At 40.9% G+C, this 10,542-nt stretch overlaps 1 protein-coding gene across 1 annotated transcript; it reads right to left on the bottom strand.

Moving 5' to 3' along the window:
* Nucleotides 1-2,159: 2,159 nt before the first annotated feature.
* Nucleotides 2,160-10,536, bottom strand: SOD2 (superoxide dismutase 2, mitochondrial). Its single transcript, XM_014951087.1, has 5 exons — nt 10,490-10,536; nt 9,285-9,487; nt 5,400-5,516; nt 3,465-3,644; nt 2,160-2,685 (listed from the first exon to the last, which is right to left on the bottom strand). The coding sequence occupies exons 1-5, from the start codon at nt 10,516-10,518 to the stop codon at nt 2,540-2,542; spliced, it is 675 nt and encodes a 224-aa protein (XP_014806573.1). The 5' UTR covers nt 10,519-10,536; the 3' UTR covers nt 2,160-2,539.
* Between the last annotated feature and the right edge of the window lie 6 nt (nt 10,537-10,542).

Below are 10,542 nucleotides of genomic sequence, written 5' to 3'. Positions count from 1 at the left end.
AGTCACGGAAGTGCACTTGCATTTCACAGCCACACATTGCCCTTTGAGACCCTACTGTATCTGTTTCCGTAAAAAAGTTCAGCCACTGAAATCTGGTTGTAGTCTGGAAAGCAATCAGGTTGTAGTCAGGAAACCAAAGTCTCTAGAGCAATGCAGCTTTGCCACCCGTAAGTGTTTCTTACAGGATCACCCTGATGCACTTTGTTCTTCCAACTCATAACACATCATCATTTCCAAGAGGATCTGGGTTACACACTGCACTTTCTTCCCCTCTTGCAAATGATTCCAAGTTCTTTGGTTTAATATATTGTGGTCTACACACAAATTAACTGTGTGTACACACATTACCTCTTCACGAGCAACACCGTTAAGCGAGGTCTGACAAAAGCCAAGGCTCAGGGGGACTGTCAGGAAGCAATTACACAACTCTTCTGTTTGGCCCCGATCAAAGACCAATTCAGTGAGCCCTGACGTTAGAAAACTCTTATACCTCTTCTGCAGATCAATTCTGCAAGCAATTTCATGCTCATTGCTGAGAGACACCCTGCACAGTTCAGGCTGGAGACAACTCCACACACACAGCTATTATTTCCACCATTAGGGTTAGGAAGCTCTAGTAGAACAAACTGCATTAGAGGTTTAGTTTTTGAGTAACGGGCCACTCAGAGAGGGCATGTGAGATCAGCTGGAATTACTTACCCTCCTGTTTCTCAGTTCACGCAGGGAGAGACACACCTGCCCACCTCCACGCTCGTTCTGAAGAGCAGCAGCAGCTCCAAGCTTGCTGCCCCACACAGATGAGCAAGAGGTTTATGCACTTTCACTGCCCAGACACTTCGACAGCTTTCCTAGAAATTGCTAAATTATACGCATCTATGTGATGCTAGTGGTTGCTCACAGAGCTCCAGGCTCCCTCTCTCAAAAGAAAAGCTGAGCAGACTTTGTGACTCTTCACTCACCAGCTCTCCAGACTTAGACCCTTCAGTAGGCTTTTTCTTTTTTAAAAAAAATTGAAATCAAAAGCTGCCAGACTGATTACCAATAGACCTACTTTCCTTCATCGCTGCTGTCACACCCTCAGAGGCAAACCAAGGATATGAAGGATGATGATATAAGTTTTAAACAAGATTTCAAAGCAATCCAGATTTAAGCAGAAGCTCAAGCTTCATATCTGAGATGAGAACTAGGCCTACAAAAATATATCTCACAGTAGAAAAAAAAAAACCAAACCTGAAACACTTTAAATATGAAATAAGCCATGTCTGCCCAACTCTCATTCCCAACAGAGGTATCTCACCAGCTGCAGCTTTGGTTAGTGACTAAAGGCTGTTCCTATGGCAGTGGTAGTTTCTCTCCCTGCATCTGCTACTGAAAAGCACTTCTTTCTTATAAACATTTCTCCCCTTAATCTTAGTTGATATTTCAAACAGCAGCCTAGCAGCATGGCGAAGTAAGCCTATTCCTTGTTTTCCTAAGAATCCATCCTGAACTTAGATCATACTAAGAAAGCTCAAAGAAAACTTATGTGCAAGGTACTATGTGCATCCAGTAGCATCCACTCCGAAATACCTGCAACAGAATTAGAAAAAAAAAACAAAACAAACCAAACGAAACATACCAACCATTTCTTGCATTTTTCAAGACCTTTTGGGCATCCTTTACACCAGATGGTACTTCATTCCCACCTCAAGCATTAACTTTAACTTGTTATAACTGCTTCAGGAACACAGCCATGCAGAGACAATATATATGTACACAATCAGTCTCTTAAGTTACAAGATGTTTTAAGATAAACTTGAACAGCGCGTATGAAATGCTTATCACATGCTGTCACTCGGTTCCTAGAAGAACAATTCAGCCTGATGCAGCACTGTAACCTCTTGTGCAAAGTAACACCTCAAAAGTCAGTGCATCAGTAAGTCAGTGCATCATAAATGAAGGTCTCACTATAGAGATCCGGGAAAAAGTAGGGCTGGCTGACGACAGCCAAGTCAGGCAGACACAGCAACACCTATTCCTCCTTTCACCTACCTTTTTCATCTGTAAGAAAGCTCCATACCCTGTAATACAACAAATTACAAAAGGCTTTTCTCCAACTATTTTTAAATCAAGTAAGTAACTGGACCAACTACCACTAAAAACGAGTCTCTTACAGACAGTTAGAGAACATTCTTTTTTTGATTTTATTTGTTTATAGCAACATGAAGTACATGGTTCCACTTAGGTATTTTAGTGCAACAAGGAAATCCATTACCTCAGTAAGCTTCAGTAAGGTGATCTATGTTTCTATACACAATGGAAAAGACTATTTAAAGTGTCTTCCTTTGTTGCACAACAGTTTAAAGCTTCAAAAATCTAAGTAAATATCTCTCACAGGATTAAACAAGCAGACACCTTGCTTGATTATGAAATGCTTTTGTTGGATGAGCTAAGTGTTTTCTGCAGTCAAGCAATTCATTTGTAAGCCACAGGCACTACTACAAGAGTGGTATCAGAGTAGAAGTGGTGACATTTTAGTAGTCTGTGCAAGAATTCCACTCTACTTTTTGCAAGTTGCATATCTTGAAGACACATTCTCCCAGTTGATCACATTCCAGATGGCTTTCAAATAATCAGGTCGGACATTTTTATACTGAAGATAATAAGCATGTTCCCATACATCGATTCCTAGCAGAGGAATGAGACCTGCAAAAAAACAAAAAGGAGGACAAATTTTGTAAATCTATGAAAACACACTTTACATGTAAAGTCTTACATTGCATCCCGAAGTTGTACCCAATTTCTCAGCATTTATCTGCACGAGACAAAGAGCTCTCCAGCACATGGGTGCTTATTTCAACATTTTACACAATGTTTGCTCTCCACATACACACGCACACAGAGAAACTGGAAGAGCTGATAAACACCCATGAATTCTCTAGAACTGCCTTAAAGACACAACTGAAATGAGATAAAGTAATTTTTGAAATCTTTTGCACAGTTATGGAAACATTTTTGTGAAAAGTTACATCATGAAGGGATCTCTTGCCATGCCAGTTTGCTTCCAATATTTTAAGCACAGGTTACTGTCCAATTACTTTCCTTGCCTTTGTGCTAAAATATCCTTCTCACTGAATTTTTAATGAGGATTTTTTTGGGGTGGGGTGTGAAATTATCCTAAATAATAATCCTAAACTAAACCATTGTCTAAGAGAGCACACTTTCACAATGTGCCCCATCTACCTCCCCTTTGACTAGACAGATTTTAAACCCTACTGCTCTTCACAGTTTTTAAGTCCTGCTTTCCAAATGCTGTTTTAAAAATTGCAACTGTTCTTCACTTCTGCTAGTAGTGATATTTAATTTTACAGCCCTATTTATCAAGCAATTTCTTCTCAGCATTTGCCCACAAACCCCTTTTCAGATCTCAGACACTTGCCTATAAAATCTAGAGAGAGACACAGAGGAGAAGGAAAAAAGCTGACCTGTTGTTCCTTGCAAAGGGTCTTGATTTGCACAAGCTGCTATTTGTAGGCGCCCCTGCTCTTTGTTATAGCCAAGCCACCCCCAGCCTGATCCTTGAACACCAACTGATACAGCTGTCAGCTTCTCCTTGAAGTTTGCGAAGGAACCAAAGTCGCGCTTGATGGCTTCCATCAATTCTCCTTTAAAAAAAAGCACAGAAAGATCACAGAAGGTCAGATACTCAACATCTTTCAATTTCCAGACATCACCTAGAAATAGAAGGGAAGAGGAGCAGAAGCATTCGGGCCCCGTGGGAAGGAAGTGCCTAGACAGAGTAGTTGCATCATTAATTAACAGTTCTGTCCCAACCCACTTAAGAGGGCAAGCAAGAAATTAGTGCAGTAGTCAAACATACTGTTCATCAAAGATACACCCAGGATGTTACCAACAGGATACTCAGGTGCTTACATTCTTGTCTAAAGGGAAAGGGAATGCCACAAAGGAGGACTAGGAAAGAATGTGAAGAGTTAATTCACATATCTAAAGGACAACACAAAGTTGCTGTGGGTTCTTTGTCTTAGTACAAAAAAAATTTGGACATCTTTGATATCAATATAACGAACCTACACATAGTAAGAGGTATTTAACCTCTTCCCCCATATTTTAGATTTACATCTGCTTCTACAGTTAAATAGTCTATTTGATATGGATAAGGCAACCCCATGAATGGATCCCTTCTGTACTATACAGTTAAGCGAACCCGGTCTGGGGCATAGGGAACAGAAACTAGAATTATTTAGTGTAACGATACTTTGCCAAACTAATTTCTTTCTCCTTTACCCTAGCACATTTGTAGTTTTTAGATATTTAAGTGTTTGCTCAAAATCTGAAGGTGTTTATGCTCCTCTCCAATTAGCTTTCTAATTAGCATGTGTAAGAAAACTTCATACAGTGCAATGCTGGAGAACTCTTCATTCCTCCCACCTTCAGACAGATGGTCTTGAAAATCTCCTGGTGATAGCTGCAAGTGCATCTTACAACAGGCTTTAGCAGGCTTCCTACAAAAACCTCAAACCATTCAGTTGAAACTAAAAGATGGTATTTTAGGCTTACTGCCTTTCACAGAAACTTCTTAGAAATTGGGAGACAAAAATAAAGGCTTTAAAGCATCTTTTCTGAGAATGTCATCTGAAAAGAAGCTCTATCAGAAATGGACTGATATCAGAACTTTTGTTGAAATTTCAGCTTCAAAGCTTTACGCTCTAGTCTTAACTAGACCATCTTCAGAGCATCTTTGTACTTCCATAGAAGAGTCAAAAGTCACAAGCAGATGTCACCTATGAACACTGAACCAGAGTACAAAGCACCTGAAGCTCACCAATTTATAGAGAGGCATATAAACCTCATTTAAAAACCCTGAAGTTTACCACAACAGCTGTTGTGAGATCTGTATCATAGGGCCTTTAATTGCAGGTCACTTGTAGATAATCACTACTCTGTGCTCCCAAAGGAGATTTCTTCCTTTAGGCTTTAACTGCTGAACTATTCCTATTCAAATGGAAACATAAATCCAGCCACTAGGTTGGGTGGCCTGCAGCACATTTCTGGCCTTTCTGTGAACCGAGTACATACATGGCAACTTAATCAGCACAGCTTGATACAACTATTTTCTCATAAGAAGATGGAAAGGACAACATATAGCAGTAACCAAGTATTTTGCAGTGTACACATTATCCTCTTTAGAAATTAAAAATACTTAGCACAGGGCTGGCTTTTTATACTCCTGGCTTGCATTTAAAAAACCCTGAATTCCTCACAATTGTGATAACTGTCATACAGAAAGGCAAATTAACTCTGAAAAACAAAGAATTTTCTCTCTTCCAAAGAGAGAAAAGATTATCAGCTCTACTGGTCAATTAAAACTGATGCAATAAACCACTGTAACAAGCACTAACCTTTAGGTTCTCCTCCTCCATTAGGAGAAAGGTTTGTCCAGAAGATGGTGTGATTGATATGGCCCCCACCGTTGAACTTCAGCGCAGGCTGAAGTGACACCTGAGCTGTAACATCACCTAAGGATGCAGAAGACAAAAATGCATGGGTAAATAAAAACATCATCCTCACTGCAGCTGGTTAGTAAAGTAAGCATGTACACAAACAAAATGTTCTTCTCCCTCCTATTTCTTGATTTGTTTTGGTTTTTTTGGTACTTACAGGAAGAGATAAGTTACCCAGATCATTTCACTCCACATTACAGAACCCTGCATCAGAAATCAAGATCAGACAGTCCTGTACTTTCTCCCTCTCCACAAAATGTCATATTCCTTAAAGAATTCACTGATGCCCTGGGCCTCTAAATGGTGTTGCACCACTTCGACACAAGTGTTTTGAATGCCATTTTGGCTTTTAAAAGAATTGAAACATTTTATAGGTTTTTGAAGCTTTTTCCACCACTCCAATTCACTCTCTAATAAGAAGACAGTACGGACAGTGTTTCCTCCACTTTAAGAATGAGTGGTAAAAGTCTTCTGATAGCAATAAATGGGTCATCTTAACACAGACAGGAAGGCAAGCCACAAAGCAGTAGCACATTGTTACTAAGGTTTTAATACAGGATTCCAGGTTCTCGGCATCTCGTCCCAATAGAATCACAAAATCATTTAGGTCGGAAAAGACCTTTAAGATCATTGAGTCCAACTGTAAACCTAACAATGCCAAGTCCACCACCAAACCACGTCCCTAACTGCCACATCTACAAGTCTTTTAAATACCCTTCAGAAACTACAACAGCCTTGGTAAGCTTCATACAAATAAAATAGTCCCCCCAAAATACAGAATTCAATGTTTTGCTACAATGAATTACAGTCACATGGATTTTCAGTTTTGCTGGAAATGATCACTGAGTAAAAAGTTTCCTTAAGATGCAGAAACTAAAGTTTTCTATAAACTTTTCCTAAGAATAATGTCATCCCTACACAAATTCACTTTCACATGCAATATACTCTAATTTTTTTTTCCCATTCAGAAAAATATCTGTAAGTTAAAAAACAGTTTGTGGCTAACATGATCTCTGCATCTCCACTCCTACTACTACCCAGAGCAACAAAACCAGACAGGTACAGGACTGGAACAAAGCATCCAACGCAGTTAGTACAAACACTATTTGCTGAATTAAGGTATCAACTTAAGGATGAGACACATCTTGTAACCACTCAAATAGCACCTTTGGGACATTTTCCTTGAATTTTGCATGCCTTCATGACAATTTTAAGTTCATCCAGAGCAGACAACATATCACAAGCCAGAAATCCAAAAATAACCTGGGATGTCTTTATCACTGTTTATTCCACCATTCCTTAGAAGAATCTATTCCCCAGGACCACTAGGAACCAGAGATAGCATTTGACCATTGTCCTTAAAACACAGTATTTGTGGTGCTGTCAGATCAGTCCTGCTGAACTTTGCACTGGAAAAGACAATGGGAAAAAAAATAACTTGCCCTTAAGTTACAACAAAAGTATCTTGGAATTTATTTGTGTACCGAGTCCCTGGTGTTTTCTCCAGCTTAGCACACTCCTCAACACAGCCACAGAGGGCAATTCAGTAAACCAAGATGGGCAGCTTAGAGGTGCTCCAGAGACTAGTCAGCTCAGCTTCTCAGTGTACTGACAGTCATCTGTTTTCTTGTAAGAGCAGTAACCAAAGCACCACAGCTCACATGACTGTCAGAATACAGCTGGGAAAATGCTGGTAGGCACAAGTTTTCACTGAAAATAAGTTTCAAGTTTATATCCTTTAATTAGCCAATCCTGCACATTTTGATAAACCAGTAATCAGAACCAGCTTATGCTGAACAAGTAACAGTCATGTGCTGGACCCTATCACAGAAGCACATGTGGACTTTCAAATGAGCTGAAAATGTATTCAAGGGAACTTGACTCAGGACAGCTTTTATTTCACTTTTCTAAGCAGATATAGATTGGTGAAGATGTTGAAGATGATCTAAAAAGAATACTTTCTATTGCTGAACAAAAGCCAAAAGCCACAAGGTCCTGTTATCCAGAAGAGATATTAGATAGTGATGAGACGCGCTGTGTAACTCAACACCAAAATGCAGCACAGAGAGGTTTTTGATTTTGCTCAGTTTTTGAGTATGGAAAAAGAATGACAATACTGACAGAATGAGGTGGCAGTTCAGACTTTGCCCTTTCCTAAATCATGTCTTAGAAGTCTTTCTAATGAGGGTCAAAACACTACACACAATAGACATAGATTCCAATTATGGGGAAAAAAGCCAAACCAAAACACAGATACAAATATTGCAAGCAAATATTTGTCTGCTTTGATGTGCATGACCGTCACCAGTACAAAATAATGCCTGCAAAATCCTTAGGGGAAGATTAACCTCTACCTCTGCATACACCATTTCCAACAGCAAGCAATAAAAGCCTATCAAAGAATAGTTTTTTTTTTAAAAAATACCTCAAAGGATCCACAACACCGCAAATGTTCCTGCTAAACAGAAATTCTTCCTCCACTAGTGGCTGAAGCCTTGGTCATTAAACAGCATAAGTAACATCAGCAGCAGATACACCAACTTCTTTAGCTGAGGTTCCCTCCTCTATTCCGTTTGCACTGACTAAGTCTCTGCAATACAACTTTCCTGGATCCACCACTGGCAGTACATTGGCAGGAGCCAATATTGTTTGCCAGACTCTTAACTGAATCTCATTAGTTCGTTAATTTAGACTGCAGAAGTTACTTTTAGGCTTACTCAGGCACTCAAAATTCTCTAAACTTTCATAGGTAACTAACATTCCCTATTCAAGTACACTTCCCAAGGGCTACAGGGTTCAAGTTTATTCAGATACTGACAATTCTCACGTTCATCCAAGCCCAGGCAAACTACACTGTGAAGCCCCCTGGCAACCATAAAGAAGTGAGTCTATAAAGTAATCACTTCTTAGAGATAAATTGATGCTCTTTAGAAAGATCATCGTGACAGAAGACAACTCAGAAAATATTCCACCTTCTTAAAAAGATATACATGTTATCTCACATATTTTCATCAGTCCAACAGAAAGACTGAAAAAAGACTTGGAAAAAGCATTTAATGTGGTTCAGTGTAGCCCTGCTAGAACAACTGTAAAGTTTTCATAGAATTCAGTATACCTGAAGATTCAAGTAGAGATCTTTAAAAAAATTCCACAATGGCTTGATGTATATTTTGTGTCTCACACTGGCATGCAACCTCCGTGACCCTTCAATCTGATCCAGTGGCACAACTAGCAGCAAAATTCAGATTTCTTCACCAGGTATCAGATACATTAGCTGCACACTTGTCTTACCTCCATGAATAGGCAACTAAGACTATTCCACAGCAATTAACAGAGCATCTGGTGTGAAAACCATCAAGGTGCACAAATTTCCCTTTATGTAAGTTTGTTACTAACCTTTCATTACAAAGTATTTGTTTAGTGAAATGACTGCAGTTTCCTATTGACAGAGTCTTTGGTTCAAGTTACTAATGTAAATATGGCCTAAATCCCTAAAAATCAATGAATTTTCTTCTAGTTTTACAGTACTACAGAGAACATAATTCATGCTTTTTAGTTACACCTATTTTCCAATTATCAGCACCACTGAAACTTACAATGAAAGCTTGTTCCTAAAAGCATTTCACTTTATTGAAGAAAAAAAAAAGAAAAAATTAAGCTTGAATTAGATAATCCAAAACTTAAAAGAAACTATGTCCCCTGGAACAAAAAGGCTGTTTTTTTCTCCTGTTTCATCTACATCAACTAGCTTCTATCTCATCTGTTGACTGTGGATATACAGACCTTTTGCCAGTGCCTCTTTGTATTTCTCCTCTGCCACATTCAGGTTGTTCACGTAGGTGGCATGATGCTTGCTGTGGTGCAGCTGCATGATCTCTGCATTAATATGAGGTTCCAGAGCGCCATAGTCATAGGGCAAGTCAGGAAGAGTGTGCTTTTGCCTAGAGACCAAGCACCCCAATGGTGCTATCAACTTGGCACTGCTTCTAGAAGAGAAAAAAAACAGAAAAAAAGTAGTCTTATTCAGTACTTGGGCTTTACCTTTGAAGCTGACTGAAACCGTAACTGTTATGATTACCTGCTTTAAGTACACAGGGTGGGTGATACGTTAGGTAAAGAAGTCAAATTTCCATTTTTCAAGAGCTCAAAGCAAACACACTCCATAGCTTAATTGCAAGGATGAACTCACGTAAAGGTCACAGATACGGGGCTTTGCAATTTAAAGCTTCTCAAACCAAGCCCCCCCAAGTGAAGAGTCCCAGGCCCTCCCATGCATGCAGGCAAGGGCAAGGTGGGGGTAGGAACGGAAAGCCAGCAGTAACATGTTGACAAAGCTTCACCTAATCTTTATTCATTAACAACAGCAGCCAAGACGTCCCTGAAATGTCCTTCCCTCACTACCCAAAGGGTCCCCGTACCGGGAAATAAAAAGGCTGAAAACCCCTCATAGTCACCATGTTCCCAGAACTGAACCTCTGGCCTGAAGGCCACCACATGCGCGTCCCTGTGGTGGGCACCAGAAAACTAGACGCTGCCTGATGGCTGGGCAGCCGCCATCTCCACCACAGAAAACCACCCAGGTCCTAGTTACCCTTCCCCGTTTTACATGAGACGCGGCCACGAAGGGAGAACGGCCGTGCCGGGAGGAAGGTCAACTCCTGAGGCCTTTTTATGTTCCACCGGTGACCTTGGCATAAACCAGGGACAAAACACGAGAAAAACCCTCAGGGCCCTGAGGAGGGGCCGAGCGCGGCGACCCTGGGTAGCGAAGATAAGAGGGATGTGGCGGCACCACCCGAAATGGCGGGGAGCCGCTGAGGGGGCGAGAAGGGGGCGAGCGCACCGCTTCTTCTTCCTCCTCCTCCTCTTCCCCTCCGGCTCGACCGCGAAGGAGCTGCGAAGGGCAGCCCATCCGCCGCCTCACGCCGCGGGGCTCTTGACCGACATGAGGCTCCCCCTCTCCACCCCCTCCGCGCCGCAGCTCTCACCTGCCCGCTGAGGCCAGGCGGCACAACATGGTGGCTATCTGGAGGCCGGGCGA

This window comes from Calidris pugnax, unplaced genomic scaffold (assembly GCF_001431845.1).
Source record: "Calidris pugnax isolate Ruff unplaced genomic scaffold, ASM143184v1 scaffold24, whole genome shotgun sequence".
Classification (NCBI taxonomy): Eukaryota; Metazoa; Chordata; class Aves; order Charadriiformes; family Scolopacidae; genus Calidris; species Calidris pugnax.
The sequence above is the reverse complement of the archived record's forward strand: the minus strand, read 5'-3'. Positions and strand labels throughout refer to the sequence as shown.